We start from the raw sequence: 21,393 nt of genomic DNA, 5'->3' as shown, positions 1-21,393 counted from the left end.
TGGAGGGGGGGCGTTCTGTTACAATTCTACCGAGCAGAATGCTCCACAGAGGAGCACGGCCAGACTCGTAGTGGAGGCAATCCTTGGCCGGAAGTACGTGGATGGCTCGCGAGGCTAGTATAATGCATGATTCCATTTGAAGATCATACTTCAAAGTGTGATCAAAACAGTTCTGCAGATAATATAGTGCGGTTTGGAGTGGTGATACACTCAGTAAGTCTGTCTTGGGCACCATTAGCACAGCGCGAGTAGTGCCCCGTCCTCATTAGTGGGTCGTGTTAATCAGCCCTCTTGCCATCATGTCACTGGCGTGGAGAGCAGGCTGAAGCCTCTCCACTGGCACGGCTGTCTGCCCGCTGTGCGCCTTCTGCAGAATTGCTGGTGAAATGACTGTTAGCTTCTACAGTTCAACTGACCTGCTATTACAGACTGGCATCTGTGCCCAGATCTGTCAGTCCCTTCCTGCTCCAAGGCAGAACTGTATTTTCCTCAGAGGCGCTCTATTTTAAGGGTTATTCTGGTCCGAAAACGACCTTGGAGGTCTATTTTTGGATAATAGCAAGTGTACATTTTCGCTGGGGACCCAAATGACATTAACCAGAGTAGTTTTGAGTAAGACCAGAATATACATTTACAAAGAAACCGCTCACTGCATAGCCTTGAATGCAATCTGTCCATGTAAAAATATCATTTAACTTCTATGCAGCTGTGTAGAGGTTCCCTGCAGACAAACTGAAGTATTTCTATCTCTGTAAATGTAAATAGTGTATTAAAAAAAAAAGCACAGTTTATGCTGTCAGTGCATTGCCTTAATTCTTCTTCTGGTTGCCGCCACCTTGCAAGGAGAAAGTCATTCTGTTTTATGGTGGTTGGCAAAAAAGAAATGGGGTAATACCACCACCTTCTGAAATGGAATTTAATTAAAGCACTTGAGCCTGTATCCCTTAGCCTGTCTATGATTTACTTCTAGTGTCACTTGAGACTTGCCTGCACATGCATGAAATAGAACGACTATGCAGGAAAAACTGGAAAGTAATTACATTACTTTGAATGAAGTGTTTGGAAATCTGTCTAAAACGGCAGCTTAGCAAATTCTGTACCCACAACAGTTCAGAACGATTTGTCATCATAAAAGTCACATGAAAGTTTGACGCAAAACATTACAGCTACATTTGAATCCGATATAATCAGTTCCTGGTTATGCGGTCATGTGGTCAGATTGTTGTTTCACTTGACTATATTTGAATGAATTAGTTTTGCCCGGGGCTTGCTTCTTCTGGGCGCCTGCTAATGTGTCCTGTGTTTCCTGTGTGATGCAGCGAGTCGCTGAAGTTGGCCGCCTCTGAGCAGGCCAGCTCCCTGGAGGCCCTGGAGAAGGAGAAGGCCTCCCTGTCCGAGCAGCTGGCCAGCAACCAGCAGGACCGCAGCAGCCAGGGGAAGAAGGTACGCCGGTCGTCCTCACCTGCAGCCACACGTTATCACTCACTCTCAAAACGTACTGTACACGTCTCTGAATACAGCTATGCTGTCCATATCTCCCATCTAGTGGATTGACGAGGTACTACACATCCAGTTTCACACAGGCAATATGCAAGATCTGTCCGGACACTTCATTTGTTTGAAGCACAGAAAGGCCATACGGACTGGATGTATGACAAAATGCATCATAGAAGTATGCTGGGGCATCAGTATTTAATGATACAACAGTATTCTAGCTTTCCCTACTGATTTCACATAGCATTTGGTATTTAGTATTACAGTGTAATTGGCATCATTGTAGAGTTTAGAATAGCTTAATTCTCAGACCAGTTCAGCGAACAAAAAGAGATGAAACATTTTCCATTTTATTCCCTCTAACTGTTGTTTTTTTTACCCCATTCACTATCTCTGTAGCTTGAAGAACAGTGTGCCACTCTCAGCAAGCAAGTCAAAGAGATGAAGAAGAGGTGAGGACATGCAGTTATTGAAGCTATGGGCCTCTCTCATTCGTCTTTTTGTCTATCCTCCCTTCCTTCCTCGGTCCTCGTTCCCACTGATCTAGATAAAGAATGATTGGGCGGCAAGCCGGCAACAGTGGGATAGTCTATCCAGTGTTCTGTATAGATCAGTGGGAACGAGCCCGGAGGACCGAGCATCGAGGAGAGAGGAGAGAGGTTGAGAAGGGGCCCATGGGTCTTTTGACTGCTATCTTTAAGTGTGCTTCCTCCTGCCCCACGTTCTGCTTCCCCTTGCCAGTCTGTTTATATGTGTGAGGCTGCTGCTTAGACTCTGGAGGGTGGCATTTCGCCCAGTTGTCTCTGCTGCTTGAATCCCTCCTAATGTTTTGCTGTTGGTTGCTTCTTTCCTGTCTTTGGTGTTGAAAGCTTTCCCGGTAATGGGTACAGGTATTTATGTCGCTTCTGCTTACCTCATTTCATGCTCAGAGGACTGTGGCTGCTGGACGTAGCCAATTTCATCATTTTAAAAACACCCCCAAGGTTTTTGATCACAACGCACGGGCTGAACGATTAAGCAAAAATGTCTCTCTTTTTTTCTGACAGATCAATCTGTCAAGCTTCGGTTCAGAATTGTACTGTATTATACATTCCTTGACTCTGAAATAGTTTGCTTGCTTTTGTCTTATTGGGCAAGCCAGCACTACTTCTGCTAGCTTTTTTGAAGTACTCACGAGTACAAATTCAAGTTTGTACATTACGCCCAAATTACAGTCGAACACAAGCTCTATGGTTAATTACAGCCTTCAAGATTTTCCAATTGCTAATTTGCTAATTATGATTTCCATTATAAATCGATTAATCTTTCAGCTCTACGCTCCATTTCTCCATGCATTTAATACAGTTGTTTGGTTTTATTGTGTAAGTGTTTGTTGCACACTTTGATGTTTGCATACATTTTATCCCCCTTCACTATTGAGATACTCCTTCGACAATCACTCCCAATGATAAAGACACACCATCCTAATCTTAAAGGAACACTTCACTGTTTTTTCATATTAAACTGGGCTAGCTAAGTGCTATCAAAGTAGCACCGCGGACCAGAGCCAGTGAGTGCATGCATTGAAACGCGAGAGGTATGTATCAACTCATCTAACGTAGTTTAATATGAAAAAACAGTGAAGTGTTTCTTTAACAGCGAGTGCATCACTATAGTTGAAATTTCCACATATTTAGATTTTTGGTTCATCATTCGACACTCCCACCCATGTGTAGAATATCTCTCAGCTCTCCGTTTCTGTCTAACCCCTCGTTGTCTCTGTTGTGACCAGGGAGAATGCGCTTAAGAAGCAATCAGAGGAGGAGAAAGCAGCGCTCCAACAATCAGTCCAAAAAAGCAGTGCCTTGATGACCGAGCGAGACAAGGAACTGGAGAAGCTGAGGGATGAGGTGAAGCACCACCACACGCTGTCATTTGTGATTTTATCCTTTCATCTTTACTCAATGTGTAGGACATCATTGTGTGGTGGAGTCAATATGTAACATGCATACCTTACATTTGATGTTAATGACATTAATTGACATACAGTATTAGTCTGTGTGCCTACCACATGTCTATCTGTGTTAATCTGTCATGTCTCCCCATGTGAACATCATAAGTAAGGGATAACGGCCGACGAGGTGACCGGTTCGATGGAAATAATGGCTAGGTGGAGGTCTAGAACTCCGGCGACGTGCGAAACACGGAGACGGAGTTACCTCCGCCGTGCCATTATTTCCATCGAACCGGTCGACCTCGAAGGCCGTTATCCCGCTTATCTCCCGTTTGTTTTCATAACCTGTAGAACATTGTTTTTTTCCACCGTTGCGTCCGTTAACATTGCTAAAACTGTCTTGACTGTGGGACTACTTTCCGCCACATATCAACTTTCTACTTGCAGGACAAAACTGCCGTTACTAGTTCTAAAATGGATGGTTGCTATGGCCAAAGGCCAGTCGTTAGTTCTAAATGGCTGGTTGCTACGGCCAAAAGCCAGTCGTTAGTTCTATCTCTCCCGTTGTCAAGCGGGCATATCCCAGGATTCTGATTAACTTTAACTTTGAAAGATCGCTACTTTTATAGCCTACATGGCATCCAACTAGCTACAATCCACCTCCGTCATATGCTACAATGTTACTATGGTTCTGCACGTCTGTATTTCAGCTTGGATGCAACGTGACAGTTCATTTAAACTTCGCAACGAGTTTGCCGAATTAATATTCAAGTGTGATACGGGAACTACTTCAAAGGTAGCAGGTTATACGAAGTTAATGGCCACCCCATCAGCCAATCAGAGAAGAGAATTCCATTGTTGAGGGAGATAATGTGAAGTTATTTGTAACATGTATTAACCCCCGTATTAACCTCATAGCTGAAGAGATGTAGCAAAATCAATGTATAAGCCGCGGCTAATAGTCGGGAAATTACCGTATGTGTCTTGTGTTAGTATTAATCCGTCCTAATGTGTCCCCATGCCAACAGCTTGCCGAGCTGCGCCGTGAGAGCGCGTCGGCTAAGGCGCTGCAGGCGGCCGTGGAGACGCTGGAGGCTGAGAAGTCTCGTCTGCAGGAGCACGTCTCCAGCCTGGAGAAGAGCCGGGCGGCCGCACCGCTCACCTCCACCGCAGCCTCGAGCACGGCATCCAGCCCAGGTGAAGACCAGTCTCCATACAGGCCATTCATCTCATCACATACTGTGCCACCATATTGGTGGTTAGTTAGAGTTCCCCTTGGCCTTCACTGTGAAGCGCTTTGAGTGCCTTGAAAAGCACTATATCAATGCAATGTGGTGTTGTTGATACAACCTCCGTACAGGCAGCGCAGATCACCATACTAGCTCCATTAAGTAGTAAATCACAATAGTTCTGTAATGTGGCATATAGAGTCCTTGTAGTCCAGTGGTTATCTTCACTTTGAATGATTCACTGTGTATGGCATGTTTCTCGTTTCAGCGCTTCACAGTAAAGATTTGTACTGAGCAATTGTACCACCTACATTACATTGTGGCTGGCAGATTAGGAGGAACTCTTTGGCTCATGTAACATGTGAGATATTCTCTTCAGGTGACTCGTCTGTGGACCAGCTGAGAGAGGAGAAGGAAATGGCCGAAAGTCAGGTACACAGAATCTCCTCGCTGTATACCACTTGGTTTTAGTGCAATTGTGAGAAGTCATTTAGTAGAGGTAAAGGTTGCTGAATTTACTTTGGGAAGAATTATATGTGTGTTGTTTACGTATTCAGTTCTAAGTTTCTATTTTTCTCTTTGTTGTACACATCATTAAGTAAGTGTAGCTTCATGAAAGATCAACATTGATGTTATGCACATTTCCCAAATACTTGTCAAATAAGACACAAAAACATGTTTTTTGAGACTAAAAAACAATCTGACTTGACCGACACTGTATCCTTATGTAGCTACACTTAAATATAAGCCAAGACCCAGACATCTATGTGTGCATATTTCTGTCAAGCCATACCATGAAGCCGCAGGACAGAGACCCATTCAAGTTAAGTTGGATGAGAATGTTTGTTAGAGATTATGATCTAGCTTTGCCAAAGCACAGAGTCTTGGGTATAGCAATCACTCTGGGATTATTATGACCTACTCAGGGTTCCCACGACTCATGGAAAGTCCATTCCAGACAAGGAGAATTGGGGAATTTTATAATTTTTGGGCAAAGTCATGGAATATCAGGGAATGTTGTTGTAGCAGTTTAAAATTCACTTGCTGAAATGCACTAATACAAATATTTCCTAGCAGAACTAGTGTGTATATTTGGTTATTAGCTTTACTGCTTGCTTGAGTAGCCCAACTTTGATTATTCAATGCCCATTTTTCACCTCCCGCTCTAATAAAGTAACAGATTCTTGAGCACTATGCGACTGCTCTCTGAAATCATCGGTTAGTATATTGTACCATTCATTATATAGTAATGAATTAATGGAATTCAGGTTTTTTGTCAGGGAAAAGTCGCAGAATTTTAGATAGAGTGGGAGAGTTTACATAGAGTGGGAACCCTGCCAACTAAACGTACAGACTTAATTGATGAGAGACAGGTGAACAAAATTACATGAACTGACATGTTTGCTGACGGCAAGTGCATAAACTGAATATTAGCCAGTAATGCCTGCAAGAATTTGAAAGCCTGTTAGCTTATGTGGCTGAATTGGCATGTGCACCTTGCACAAGTTTTATGTTGGAGATGTTCAGATATTAACCCCAGTTGAACAGACTTGGCACTCTCCTCAGCCACACACAAATTTGAAGGACCTTAAGCCTTCGACTTACTTATTTGTCAAATAGCACTTCCCCATTTAAGATCTGAAATAACCACTTAGTACAAAAGGACATTGTCTCAGTCCTGCATAATGGCACATTACCTCGGAAAATGTTTTTGGCATGTTTGGTATGGATGCAGAGGTTGAGGTGGGAGGCTTTCCTGATTGACTTCAACTACTCTCTGCTACCCCCTGCTGGTTGAGAGTTGGCCCTGCAGGCCCACTTAGGTTGCTACTTTCCCACCTGTCAGTGCTGCGTGATGTGTGCATTTTGATTTGGCCAGAGGTGGGTCTCTAATTGGTTTTAACCTGTTTTGTCTCCTCCCCTCTCCTCCTTCTTCTCTCCTCCTCCTGCTCCTCCTCCCTCTTGTGTTTCTGTCTCTTGCTCTGTTGTTGGCAATGCCACCTTTCTCTCTAAACAGGCAGCGGTTTGTTACTGTTCTCATCCTCCTCATTCGTTCACGCATGTCTCTGTTCAGTTTTTCCATTCTTGAGTTCTTGTTCAGTGGTTCTGGGTCTGTTTTGTGTTCATTTCATGTTCGTGGACACTAGTGAAAGAACATCGACTTTTGGATATTCATACTCCTCTTTGCTACTCTTGTCATCTGCTGTCATAAGTCTGATGTCATTGTCAGAAATGTCTGCCCTATTAATGTGCAGCATAATTGGATTCTCTACCCAAACAAAGTCATTGGTAACTGCATAGTGAGCATACAGTTTAACATTTACCTTGCAAACTTCATTCAGTACTGACACGCTGTGTCCATTCTGAAATATTAGGTTGGACTCCTAATTCAAGTTCTATTTTAGACGATAACTCCTTGAAACTTTGCAGAGGATGTCTAGTTTCGATAGTGCTACATATCAAAGCAAAAGTGAGACAGAGGAAGTCATTGTTCTTTTGCTGTGTTTGTTCCGTGAAGGAATGTCTCATACTGTATGTGTTCCTCGCCATCGTTCTGTTATGACTATGGGATGCGTGCAGGAATGCAGGTCTTGCTTTCAGACAGGTACTGGGCTACTGGCACGTGGGTGAGAGTGTGTGGTTCCCATGTCACATGGTGCTGTTTTCATGTGCGTTTGGATTAGCTCTGTTTGGACGAGTTTGTACTAATGTTGGCTGTGATACTTTTTAAATTGTCCGATAACCTTATGTTGTTTGTCATGTCATTTGTGATGCAAGTAAGTTGTGTGTATTTTTAGTGTTTTGCTTTTTTGTGTGTGGCTTTGTCCCTCATTTGCATTTGCGTGTGTGGGCAGATTGAGTTCCTGAACTCGGTGATCGTAGACCTGCAGCGTAAGAACCAGGAGCTCAAGTCTCAGATGGAGAAGATGGCCGAAGCGGCGCTGAACGGGAACAACGCAAACGAGCTGGACAACTACGACAGGTCTGTGCCCATCTCATTTCCCCCTGTCCTGCTCTCAAGTCTCAAACTGGACGATGTACAACGTCTTACTAATACAACCTTTTTATCTTGACGACCTAGTACACCTCAACAGATTTTTCCAGGTCAAATGGAATAATAATGAATATGAAAATGCAGCCACTTGATTTAAAACTTGAACAGACAAAAGTAACTGAAAAGTACTGAAAAAATCAATTAGCAGTAAATTAGCAGTATGTTCATAAGTAAATGACCAAACAGTAAATATGGAGTGTACTCTCTCCCTTGCACACACACGCATTAATGTTGGGCTCCACTACTTGTTTTTTTGTTGGCCTTCTCTCGCCCCCCCTCTCCCCTCCCCTCCTGCCCGTGTGCAGTCTGGCGGAGGGGCCCGCGAAGAAGAAGGCTCCGCCGCGGCTGTTCTGCGATATCTGCGACTGCTTCGACATGCACGACACAGAGGACTGCCCCACGCAGGCGCAGATGCCCGACTCGCCGCCTCACACCACCTACCACGGGAGCCGCGAGGACGAGCGGCCTTACTGCGACATCTGCGAGGTGTTCGGCCACTGGACCGAGGGCTGCAACGACGACCAGACCTTCTAGAAGCTCCTCAACAAGACTCTCTCTGGAGGCTTTATAGTTCACCTGCTGCTCTTTTTCTATCTCTCTCCTCTCTCTCTCTCTCTCTCTCTCTCTCTCTCTCTCTCTCTCTCTGCACAAAGCAGCCTGCAATACCTGCAAAAACACACGCCTCATCATCACACCTCGCACAAGAGTGTTGTGTGTCTATAACTCTGTGTCTATGAACACTGAGTGTGTGTGTGTGTGTGTGTGTGTGTGTACAGTGGATGAATGTGTGTTACGCAAGTGCACTCGGCCATTCACACAAAGTCCCAAAGCGCTCTTACTGGGAGATCATCTCAAGAATTAAGTCAATCAACTTAGTCTGGTCGCCCGTTGCACACTTCCCTGACTGTTGTTTTGAAGACGGAAAGGCAGATGGCACTCTATATCACCACACACAAAAAGAAAGTGCTCAAGATTTCTTTTGGACTAGTACTTGATATGAAACACACAAGAAAAAGAAACAATGTACAATCCTTTCAATGGGTTCTTTGATATACTTGTATATGGACTCGCACAGTTTTGTGTGTGTGTGCGTATGTGTGTGTGCATATGTGTGTGTGTGCATGGAGAGAGGTGACCTTAACTGTTGTGGTTAAATGTCATTTTGGGGGGTGGCTTGCTTTAGGGGGGTTTGGGGAGTCTGGTCTCTTTGGACTCTGAAACGCGTCCTCATCCTGAAGAGGGTACAGTGAGGAAGATGCCATTTATATTCTAACGCACTGCACACTTTACCCCTCAACGTACCCTTGCGTGGAAAGACCTCGGTTCCCTTTCTGAAATTGCCTTTCTGAGAACAAAGAAATTAACGCTATCATTATGATGAGGATAAAATATTTGAGAGAGGATGGCATTTGTGCTGTCACGTTTTATGTAAGCTTTTCTTCGTTCTTTTAAATGTTATATATCTGTACAAATCTAATGAAATAAATACATATGTTTCAATGAAGATATCTCCTGGACTGACTGTAAAGATGAGTTTTGACATGACTGTAATTATCACTTTTGTAAGCGAGGAAAAGAGCTCTTAACACCATAACGAATGCATTTTCTTTTGCCTATTGAGGGCGGAGTTGTCTTGGTGAATTTTGTCCAGTATGCTGTTGAATGTGTATATATATGGCAAGCACTTGGGAAGAATGCCAGTGTAAAGACAGCTTCTTTTTGAAGCATTTTAGGCACTGAATTTTTATTCCAAATAAAGGCAGGTGGTGTTTTTGTAAATTCTAATCGTGTTTCTGTGTGTAATTTTACAAGAAAGTAAATCTCAAAATCTGACCATGTTTCGTTTGAATTTGGTGACGTGCTGAATATATTTGTGTATAGCCATGAAAGAGCAGTGCCGAATCCTACCTCCTATTATTTGCTTTACAGTTAAAAACATCCCGAAACGGTATCAGCAGTGCTTTTTTAACAGTCGATGGATAGCTGCAATCTGCATTTCTGGTAAATAAAAAAAAAAAGTCCTTGATATTTCAGCTTAGCTCAAATCAGAAAAAACAAATGACATGTTCTCTAGTACAAAAACACACTCTAGGACGGTTGTGTGATGGGGAAATTCATGTTTCAATGTTGTTTGCAAATGTTTAAACTAAGAGCACATCACTGAAACAAATGGCATATTAAATCTACCTGTATAGTATGAAGTAACCGGTTGCAAACAATTGCTTATACAAATGTAGCCTAGGAAAGTTAATACATATACACATACAGTTAATACAGTCAAGTCATATACATACATATCTGAGTATGATTTCTGAGTGATATCTGAGTGATTTGTTTGAAACACGGTTATCTAAAAATATGAGTACATTTAAAAAAGAATTAACTCATTGAGTGCCAACAACGTAATATTGCGTTTTTAGCTCCCATGCGTAGAGTGCCAACAAGGCAATATTGCGTTTTTCGCTTTTTTTTTTTAATTACGAAACTAGACACTCTAACTCACCTTATGTGTGATTTTTGGAAGTCTATCATGAAGAGAACTGAAGTAGATGACGATTAAAAACTCATGAAATCCTACAATCCGGAAATGTACATCTGTCTTAAGTGGCTTATATCCATGGAGGTATTATAAGAACTGGAGAGAGGGACTAAGTCCCGCCCCCATTCATTTCAATGGCCGATGCTAGGCTAGCTACTTCAGCCAAAAAAGTTTGAAATTGGCCGCAGCCATCTTTGAGAAAATGGCGTTCCATGGGTGTCCATTTCCGTCACCAGCTAGAATGAGCCAATTAGGTTCCACGTTACAACGAGACAACATAGGTACATCGTTGATGAAGATTGGAGAGTGAGAGAAGGTGTTCGTGAACGCGCTCCTATCGTTACAGGCGCAAATGTATTTAATTATTACAGTGCATGAAAATGCACTGTACTGTTATTCCAAGTCTTCTTATTATTAGAGTGCATGAAAATGCACTCTACTGTTATCCGACATCTTCTTATTATAGTGCATGAAAATGCACTATATTGTTCTTCCTAGGTTTCTTATTATTACAGTGCATGAAAATGCACTGTACTGTTCTTCCAAGGCTTCTTCTTATCTTTATTTTTCTTCTTCTAACGCGCGCAATTCAGCTTGAACCGTTTAACGTAGAAACTTCATTCAAACGTTGTTGCGTAGGTCTTGCTTATGCCATGTGTGCTTTGTATTTTTCAACTTTGTAACTTTTATACTTTTTAAACTATGAATTAAAAAACGATTTCCCCATAGATTTAACATTGAGCTATATCCCCATAGACTTAACATGGCTCATTATGACATCACGGCAGCAATTAGAATGTTACGCCAGGTGGCCAGTCCAGGTGCAGCAGCTCTCTCTCTCTCTCAGGCTCTTGAGACTACATTTTCTGTTCCCCTGTATCAACTGTATCAACATAAGTCTTCCTAATTCCATCCAACTTTCTATCCATTCATCTTCTTCAAACCATTCACTCATCCACCCATTCTAAACAGTCTGCCTATCAACATCAATTAGACGATCTACATTCAACTTTTAAACAATCTACTCTGTCTCAGGCTTTAAGCAAAGTAAGCAAGCTCTGTCTCTGGCTCTCTTAAGACTAGCCAGTTAAATTGATTACACCTGTATCTGTATCCACTACTCTCAGTAGAGCTGTGTCTCTCCATTCTACAAGAATATAAGGCACATTCCATCCAACTTTCTATCCATTCATCTTCTTCAGACTATTCACTCATCCACCCATTTAACATCCATTAAACTCTCTATCAACATTAATTAGACTATCTTCATTCAACTTTTAAATGATTTACTCTGTCTCAGGCTTTAAGTAACACTCTCTTAAGACTAGCCAATTAAATTGATTACACCTGTATCAACTGTCAGTTTCTCTGGCTTTAAGCATACAATCTCTCTGAAGACTACATATCCTGTTAACTGTTTCCTCTGTCTACAACTGTTTCAAAATAAAAGTCCTCACTGCATAATACACTATTAAATCATTTAACCATTGAAACTACTCAACTATTTAACAGTTCAACCATTCCAACTGTCAGTTATCATCAACTATGCCTCCAGTCAACTACATGAAACCTCCATGTACCTAGCAACCAACATAGCAATCATTCAAATTAAGCGTTTATGACCGTTTCCATAGCAACCAACATGATTATACTGCAGTAACTTCTTGTTTCCTGATAGTGGCCACCATGGATACCCTAGCAACAAATGTTTCAAAATAAATGTCCTCACTAGCAAGTTATCTAGTTAGCAAGGTTAGCATTGTTAGCATAGCTAGCATTTTTAGCATAACTGCAAAAAATCATCAACTAAGTTAGCTAATCAACCTGGTTAGCATTGTTAGCAAATCTAGCATTGTTAGCATAGTTAGCATTTTTAACATTATTGTTAGAAATCATCGGTTAAGTTAGCTAATCAACCTGGTTAGCATCGTTAGTAAAGTTAGCATTGCTAGCATAATTAAATTTTTTAGCACAACTGCTAGAAATCATTAGCTAAGTTAGCTAATCAACATTTTAACATGAATAGAAATCATTAGTTCAGTTAGAACTGGAATGTTTCAACTTTAAACTGTCTACCTTCACACTATCAACTCTCTGTAAACCATGCAACCACCATGTTTACCCTAGCTACACCTTAGTAACCATATCTACATTATCTATCTTTTTTGCATTTTCATGCACTGGTAATTCCTTGGAATTGCATTTCTAGTTATTCCACTTCTTCTTCTAACGCTCGCAATTCAGCTTGAACCGTTTAACGTAGAAACTTGATTCAAACTTTGCTACGTAGGTCTTACTAAGGAGACCTGTGCAATATATTTTTCAACTTTGTAACTTTTATACTTTTTAAACTGTAAATTAAAAACTATTAAACATTTCCCCATAGACTTAACATTGCTCATTATGACATCACGGCAGCAATTAGAATGTTACCCCAGCTGGTCAGCCACCTGGGCACCAACTGTCAGTTTCTCTCAGGCTCCTCTCTGAAGACTACATATTCTGTTCCCCTGTATCCTCTGCGCACAACAGTATCAAAATAAGTCCTCCTAATTCCATCCAACTTTATATCCATTCATCTTCTTCAAACCATTCACTCATCCACCCATTCTAAACAGTCTGCCTATCAACAACATCAATTAGACGCTCTACATTGAACTTTTAAACAATCTACTCTGTCTCAGGCTGGCTCTCTTAAGACTAGCCAGTTAAATTGATTACACCTGTATCTGTATCCACTACTCTCAGTAGAGAGCTGTGTCTCTCCATTCTACAAGAATATAAGGCACATTCCATCCAACATTCTATCCATTCATCTTCTTCAGACCATTCACTCATCCACCCATTAAACTGTCTATCAACATCTATTAAACAATCTGTCTATCAACATCCATTAAACTCTCTGTCTATCAACATTAATTAGACTATCTACATTCAACTTTTAAATTATTTACTCTGTCTCAGGCTTTAAGAGTACTCTGGCTATCTTAGGACTAGCCAGTTAAATTGATTACACCTGTGTCAACTACTCTCAGAGAGCTGTATCAGTGTCTCTCTTAACAAGAATATAAGGCACATTCCATCCAACCTTCTATCCACTCATCTTCTTCAGACCATTCACTCATCCACCCATTAAACTGTCAATCAATATCTATTAAACAATCTGCCTATCAACATCCATTAAACATTCTGTCTATCAACATTAATTAGACTATCTACATACAACTTTTAAAGTATTTACTGTGGGTCCCTCTCAAGCAGCGTTTATGTCCTCCCTCGCTCCTCGATCCTCAATGATCTACATAAAGAAAGATAGAAGAAGGGCTAGACTATCCCATTGTTGCCGCTCCATCATTCTTTATGTAGATCAGTGAGGAGCGAGAGGACGCGTAAACGCTATGAGAGGCACCTTATGTCTCAGGCTTTAAGCATACAATCTCATTAAGACTACAGATCCTGTTTCACTACTTCCTCTGTCTACAACTGTTTCAAAATAAAGGTCCTCACTGCAATAATACACTATTAAATCATTTAACCATTGAAACTACTTAACTATTGAACTGTTCAACCATTCCAACTGTCAGTTATCATCCACTATGCCTCCAGTCAACTACATGAAACCTCCATGTACCTAGCAACCAACATAGCAACCATTAAAATTAAGTGTTTATAACCGTTTCCATAGCAACCAACATGATTATACTGCAGTAACTTCTTGTTTCCTGATAGTGGCCACCATGGATACCCTAGCAACAAATGTTTCAAAATAAAAGTCCTCACTAGCAAGTTAGCTAGTTAGCATGGTTAGCATAGTTAACATTGTTAACATAGTTAGCATTTTTAGCATAACTGCAAAAAATCATCAACTAAGTTAGCTAATCAACCTGGTTAGCATTGTCAGCAAATTTAGTATTGTTAGCATAGTTAGCATTTTTAACATTACTGCTAGAAATCATCGGTTAAGTTAGCTAATCAACCTGGTTAGCATTGTTAGTAAAGTTAGCATTGCTAGCATAATTAGCATTTTTAGCTTAACTGCTAGAAATCATTAGCTAAGTTAGCTAATCAACATTTTAACATGAATAGAAATCATTAGTTAAGTTAGAACTGGAATGTTTCATCTTTAAACTGTCTACCTTCACACTATCAACTCTCTGTAAACTATGCAACCACCATGTTTACCCTAGCTACACCTCAGTAACCATATCTACATTATCTATCTATTTTTGCATTTTCATGCACTGGTAATTCCTTGGAATTGCATTTCTAGTTATTATTTTTCTTTTTCTTCTAACGCTCGCAATTCAGCTTGAACCGTTTAACGTAGAAACTTGATTCAAACTTTGCTACGTAGGTCTTAAAAAGGAGACCTGTGCAATATATTTTTAAACTTTGTAACTTTTATACTTTTTAAACTGTAAATTAAAAACTATTAAACATTTCCCCATAGACTTAACATTGCTCATTATGACATCATGGCAGCAATTAGAATGTTACGCCAGGTGGCCAGTCCAGGTGCAGCAGCTCTCTCTCTCTCTCTCAACATACACTGGCTCTCTTGAGACTACATTTTCTGTTCCCCTGTATCAACATAAGTCTTCCTAATTCCATCCAACTTTCTATCCATTCATCTTCTTCAAACCATTCACTCATCCACCCATTCTAAACAGTCTGCCTATCAACATCAATTAGACGATCTACATTCAACTTTTAAACAATCTACTCTGTCTCAGGCTGGCTCTCTTAAGACTAGCCAGTTAAATTGATTACACCTGTATCTGTATCCACTACTCTCAGTAGAGAGCTGTGTCTCTCCATTCTACAAGAATATAAGGCACATTCCATCCAACTTTCTATCCATTCATCTTCTTCAGACCATTCACTCATCCACCCATTAAACTGTCTATCAACATCTATTAAACAATCTGTCTATCAACATCCATTAAACTCTCTGTCTATCAACATTAATTAGACTATCTACATTCAACTTTTAAATTATTTACTCTGTCTCAGACTAGCCAGTTAAATTGATTACACCTGTATCAACTACTCTCAGAGAGCTGTATCAGTGTCTCTCTTAACAAGAATATAAGGCACATTCCATCCAACCTTCTATCCATTCATCTTCTTCAGACCATTCACTCATCCACCCATTAAACTGTCAATCAATATCTATTAAACAATCTGCCTATCAACATCCATTAAACATTCTGTCTATCAACATTAATTAGACTATCTACATACAACTTTTAAAGTATTTACTGTGGGTCCCTCTCAAGCAGCGTTTATATGTCCTCCCTCGCTCCTCGATCCTCAATGATCTACATAAAGAAAGATAGAAGAAGGGCTAGACTATCCCATTGTTGCCGCTCCATCATTCTTTATGTAGATCAGTGAGGAGCGAGAGAGGACGCGTAAACGCTATATGAGAGGCACCTTCTGTCTCAGGCTTTCAGCATACAATCTCATTAAGACTACAGATCCTGTTTCACTACTTCCTCTGTCCACAACTGTTTCAAAATAAAGGTCCTCACTGCAATAATACATTATTAAATCATTTAACCACTGAAACTACTCAACTATTGAACTGTTCAACCATTCCAACTGTCAGTTATCATCCACTATGCCTCCAGTCAACTACATGAAACCTCCATGTACCTAGCAACCAACATAGCAACCATTAAAATTAAGTGTTTATGACCGTTTCCATAGCAACCAACATGATTATACTGCAGTAACTTCTTGTTTCCTGATAGTGGCCACCATGGATACCCTAGCAACAAATGTTTCAAAATAAAAGTCCTCACTAGCAAGTTAGCTAGTTAGCATTGTTAGCATAGTTAGCATTTTTAGCATAACTGCAAAAAATCATCAACTAAGTTAGCTAATCAACCTGGTTAGCATTGTTAGCAAATTTAGCATAGTTAGCATTTTTAGCATTACTGCTAGAAATCATCGGTTAAGTTAGCTAATCAACCTCTTTAGCATTGTTAGTAAAGTTAGCATTGCTAGCATAATAAGCATTTTTAGCGTAACTGCTAGAAATCATTAGCTAAGTTAGCTAATCAACATTTTAACATGAATAGAAATCATTACTTAAGTTAGAACTGGAATGTTTCATCTTTAAACTGTCTATCTTCACACTATCAACTCTCTGTAAACTATGCAACCACCATGTTTACCCTAGCTACACCTTAGTAACCATATCTACATTATCTATCTATTTTTGCATTTTCATGCACTGGTAATTCCTTGGAATTGCATTTCTAGTTATTAAACTTCTTCTTCTAACGCACCCAATTCAGCTTCAACCGTTTAACGTAGAAACTTCATTCAAACGTTGTTGCGTAGGTCTTGCTTATGCCATGCCTGCTTTGTATTTTTCAACTTTGTAACTTTTATACTTTTTAAACTATTAGTTAAAAACTATTACAATTTCCCCCATAGACTTAACATTGCTCATTATGACATCACGGCAGCAATTAGAATCTTAGGCCAGGTGGCCGGCCACCTGGGCACCAACTGTCAGTTTCTCTGGCTTTAAGCATACAGTCTCTCAGAAGACTACATATCCTGTTAACTGTTTCCTCTGTCCACAACTGTTTCAAAATAAAAGTCCTCACTGCAATAATACACTATTAAATCATTTAACCATTGAAACTACTCAACTATTGAACTGTTCAACCATTCCAACTGTCAGTTATCATCCACTATGCCTCCAGTCAACTACATGAAACCTCCATGTACCTAGCAACCAACATAGCAACCATTAAAATTAAGTGTTTGTGACCGTTTCCATAGCAACCAACATGATTATACTGCAGTAACTTCTTGTTTCCTGATAGTGGCCACCATGGATACCCTAGCAAAAAAATGTTTCAAAATAAAAGTCCTCACTAGCAAGTTAGCTAGTTAGCATGGTTAGCATAGTTAGCATTGTTAGCATAGTTAGCATTTTTAGTATAACTGCAAAAAATCATCAAATAAGTTAGCTAATCAACCTGGTTAGCATTGTTAGCAAATTTAGCATTGTTAGCATAGTTAGCATTTTTAGCATTGCTGCTAGAAATCATTGGTTAAGTTAGCTAATCAACCTGGTTAGCATTGTTAGTAAAGTTAGCATTGCTAGCATAATTAACATTTTTAGCGTAACTGCTAGAAATCATTAGCTAAGTTAGCTAATCAACATTTTAACATGAATAGAAATCATTAGTTAAGTTAGAACTGGAATGTTTCATCTTTAAACAGTCTACCTTCACACTATCAACTCTCTGTAAACTATGCAACCACCATGTTTACCCTAGCTACACCTAAGTAACCATATCTACATTATCTATCTATTTTTGCATTTTCATGCACTGGTAATTCCTTGGAATTGCATTTCTAGTTCTTCTTCTAACGCACGCAATTCAGCTTCAACCGCTTAATGTAGAAACTCCATTCAAATTTTGACGCGTAGGTCTTACTTACGCGATGTGGGCTTTGTATTTTTCAACTTTGTAACTTTTATACTTTTTAAACTATTAGTTAAAAACTATTACAATTTCCCCCATAGACTTAACATGGCTCATTATGACATCACGGCAGCAATTAGAATGTTACCCCAGCTGGTCAGCCACCTGGGCACCAACTGTCAGTTTCTCTCAGGCTTTACAATCTCTCTGAAGACTACATATTCTGTTCCCCTGTATCCTCTGCGCACAACAGTATCAAAATAAGTCCTCCTAATTCCATTCAACTTTATATCCATTCATCTTCTTCAAACCATTCACTCATCCACCCATTCTAAACAGTCTGCCTATCAACATCAATTAGACGTTCTACATTCAACTTTTAAACAATCTACTCTGTCTCAGGCTGGCTCTCTTAAGACTAGCCAGTTAAATTGATTACACCTGTATCTGTATCCACTACTCTCAGTAGAGAGCTGTGTCTCTCCATTCTACAAGAATATAAGGCACATTCCATCCAACATTCTATCCATTCATCTTCTTCAGACCATTCACTCATCCACCCATTAAACTGTCTATCAACATCTATTAAACAATCTGTCTATCAACATCCATTAAACTCTCTGTCTATCAACATTAATTAGACTATCTACATTCAACTTTTAAATTATTTACTCTGTCTCAGGCTTTAAGAGTACTCTGGCTCTCTTGAAGGCCCGATCAGATTACAGGCGGCATGCGCTATGAAACCCATTCATTTCAATGGGTTGAGAGCGCAAAAGCGGCTCTGCCGCTAAGCGCAGCAAAGCGCAGCGCCGGCGGCATTTTGCCGCTTTGCCGCTGTTGCGCTTGCCGCGGTCAAAGTTGAAACATGTTCATGTGGGTCCCTCTCAAGCAGCGTTTATATGTCCTCCCTCGCTCCTCGATCCTCAATGATCTACATCAAGAAAGATAGAAGAAGGGCTAGACTATCCCATTGTTGCCGCTCCACCATTCTTTATGTAGATCAGTGAGGAGCGAGAGAGGACGCGTAAATGCTATATGAGAGGCACCTTCTGTCTCAGGCTTTAAGCATACAATCTCATTAAGACTACAGATCCTGTTTCACTACGTCCTCTGTCCACAACTGTTTAAAAATAAAGGTCCTCACTGCAATAATACACTATTAAATCATTTAACCATTGAAACTACTCAACTATTGAACTGTTCAACCATTCCAACTGTCAGTTATCATCCACTATGCCTCCAGTCAACTAGGCCTACATGAAACCTCCATGTACCTAGCAACCAACATAGCAACCATTAAAATTAAGTGTTTATGACCGTTTCCATAGCAACCAACATGATTATACTGCAGTAACTTCTTGTTTCCTGATAGTGGCCACCATGGATACCCTAGCAACAAATGTTTCAAAATAAAAGTCCTCACTAGCAAGTTAGCTAGTTAGCATTGTTAGCATAGTTAACATTGTTAGCATAGTTAGCATTTTTAGTATAACTGCAAAAAATCATCAACTAAATTAGCTAATCAACCTGGTTAGCATTGTTAGCAAATTTAGCATTGTTAGCATAGTTAGCATTTTTAGCATTACTGCTAGAAATCATCGGTTAAGTTAGCTAATCAACCTGGTTAGCATTGTTAGTAAAGTTAGTATTGCTAGCATAATAAGCATTTTTAGCGTAACTGCTAGAAATCATTAGCTAAGTTAGCTAATCAACATTTTAACATGAATAGAAATCATTAGTTAAGTTAGAACTGCAACGTTTCATCTTTAAAACGTCTACCTTCACACTATCAACTCTCTGTAAACTATGCAACCACCATGTTTACCCTAGCTACACCTTAGTAACCATATCTACATTATCTATCTATTTTAGCATTTTCATGCACTGGTAATTCCTTGGAATTGCATTTCTAGTTCTTCTTCTAACGCACGCAATTCAGCTTCAACCGCTTAACGTAGAAACTCCATTCAAATTTTGTTGCGTAGGTCTTACTTACGCGATGTGGGCTTTGTATTTTTCAACATTGTAACTTTTATACTTTTTAAACTATTAGTTAAAAACTATTACAATTTCCCCCATAGACTTAACATTGCTCATTATGACATCACGGCAGCAATTAGAATCTTACGCCAGGTGGCCGGCCACCTGGGCACCAACTGTCAGTTTCTCTGGCTTTAAGCATACAGTCTCTCAGAAGACTACATATCCTGTTAACTGTTTCCTCTGTCCACAACTGTTTCAAAATAAAAGTCCTCACTGCAATAATACACTATTAAATCATTTAACCATTGAAACTACTCAACTATTGAACTGTTCAACCATTCCAACTGTCAGTTATCATCCACTATGCCTCCAGTCAACTACATGAAACCTCAATGTACCTAGCAACCAACATAGCAACCATTAAAATTAAGTGTTTATGACCGTTTCCATAGCAACCAACATGATTATACTGCAGTAACTTCTTGTTTCTTGATAGTGGCCACCATGGATACCCTAGCAACAAATGTTTCAAAATAAAAGTCCTCACTAGCAAGTTAGCTAGTTAGCATGGTTAGCATAGTTAGCATAGTTAGCATTTTTAGCATAACTGCAAAAAATCATCAACTAAGTTAGCTAATCAACCTGGTTAGCATTATTAGCTAATTTAGCATTGTTAGCATAGTTAGCATTTTTAACATTACTGCTAGAAATCATCGGTTAAGTTAGCTAATCAACCTGGTTAGCATTGTTAGAAAAGTTATCATTGCTAGCATAATTAGCATTTTTAGCGTAACTGCTAGAAATCATTACCTAAGTTAGCTAATCAACATTTTAACATGAATAGAAATCATTAGTTAAGTTAGAGCTGGAATGTTTCATCTTTAAACTGTCTACCTTCACACTATCAACTCTCTGTAAACTATGCAACCACCAAGTTTATCCTAGCTACACCTTAGCAACCATATCTACATTATCTATCTATTTTTGCATTTTCATGCACTGGTAATTCCTTGGAATTGCATTTCTAGTTATTATCGATATTATTCTTCTTCTAACGCTTTTTGTGCGTGCAATTCAGCTTCAACCGTTTAACATAGAAACTTCATTCAAACTGCGCTGCGTAGGTCTTACTTAGGTGACTTCAGCTATGTTTTTTTCAACTTTGAAAACTTTATCGTTGAATTTATATTAATTTTTTAAAACATTTTTTCTCCCATAGACTTAACATTGGATTATGACATCATAATAGGGCAATTAGAATCTTATGCCAGGTGGCCAGCCCCACCTGCAGCAGCTCTCTCTCTCTCTCAGGCTTTAAGCATACAATCTCATTAAGACTACAGATCATGTTTCACTACTTCCTCTGTCCACAACTGTTTCAAAATAAAAGTCCTCGCTGCAATAATACACTATTAAATCATATAACCATTGAAAATACTCAACTATTTAACTGTTCAACCATTCCAACTGTCAGTTATCATCAACTATGCCTCCAGTCAACTACATGAAACCTCCACGTACCTAGCAACCAACATAGCAACCATTAAAATTAAGCTTTTATGACAGTTTCCATAGCAACCAACATGATTATACTACAGTAACTTCTTTATTTCTGATAGTGGCCATCATGGATACCCTAGCAACAAATGTTTCAAAATAAAAGTCCTCATTAGCAAGTTAGCTAGTTAGCATGGTTAGCATAG

The 21,393-nt window shown here is 39.7% G+C and overlaps 1 protein-coding gene across 5 annotated transcripts in view; it reads left to right on the top strand.

Moving 5' to 3' along the window:
* clip1a (CAP-GLY domain containing linker protein 1a) overlaps nucleotides 1-9,496 on the top strand; it is a 46,383-nt gene extending 36,887 nt beyond the window's left edge. For 4 of the 5 annotated variants that reach the window (XM_062543318.1, XM_062543320.1, XM_062543315.1 and 1 more), the window contains 7 exons: nucleotides 1,320-1,443; nucleotides 1,894-1,946; nucleotides 3,266-3,383; nucleotides 4,456-4,624; nucleotides 5,036-5,088; nucleotides 7,512-7,639; nucleotides 8,017-9,496. In XM_062543318.1, the coding sequence (XP_062399302.1) occupies nucleotides 1,320-1,443; nucleotides 1,894-1,946; nucleotides 3,266-3,383; nucleotides 4,456-4,624; nucleotides 5,036-5,088; nucleotides 7,512-7,639; nucleotides 8,017-8,245 (874 nt within the window). In that variant the 3' untranslated portion in view covers nucleotides 8,246-9,496. Of the gene's footprint in view, nucleotides 1-1,319; nucleotides 1,444-1,893; nucleotides 1,947-3,265; nucleotides 3,384-4,455; nucleotides 4,625-5,035; nucleotides 5,089-6,673; nucleotides 7,640-8,016 lie in introns of those variants that run through there. The other variant, XM_062543319.1, reaches the window with a different exon arrangement.
* Nucleotides 9,497-21,393: the final 11,897 nt, after the last annotated feature.

Source organism: Sardina pilchardus, chromosome 8, assembly GCF_963854185.1.
Source record: "Sardina pilchardus chromosome 8, fSarPil1.1, whole genome shotgun sequence".
In the NCBI taxonomy this organism is placed as follows: domain Eukaryota; kingdom Metazoa; phylum Chordata; class Actinopteri; order Clupeiformes; family Clupeidae; genus Sardina; species Sardina pilchardus.
This window is presented reverse-complemented; position numbering and strand designations above follow the sequence as displayed.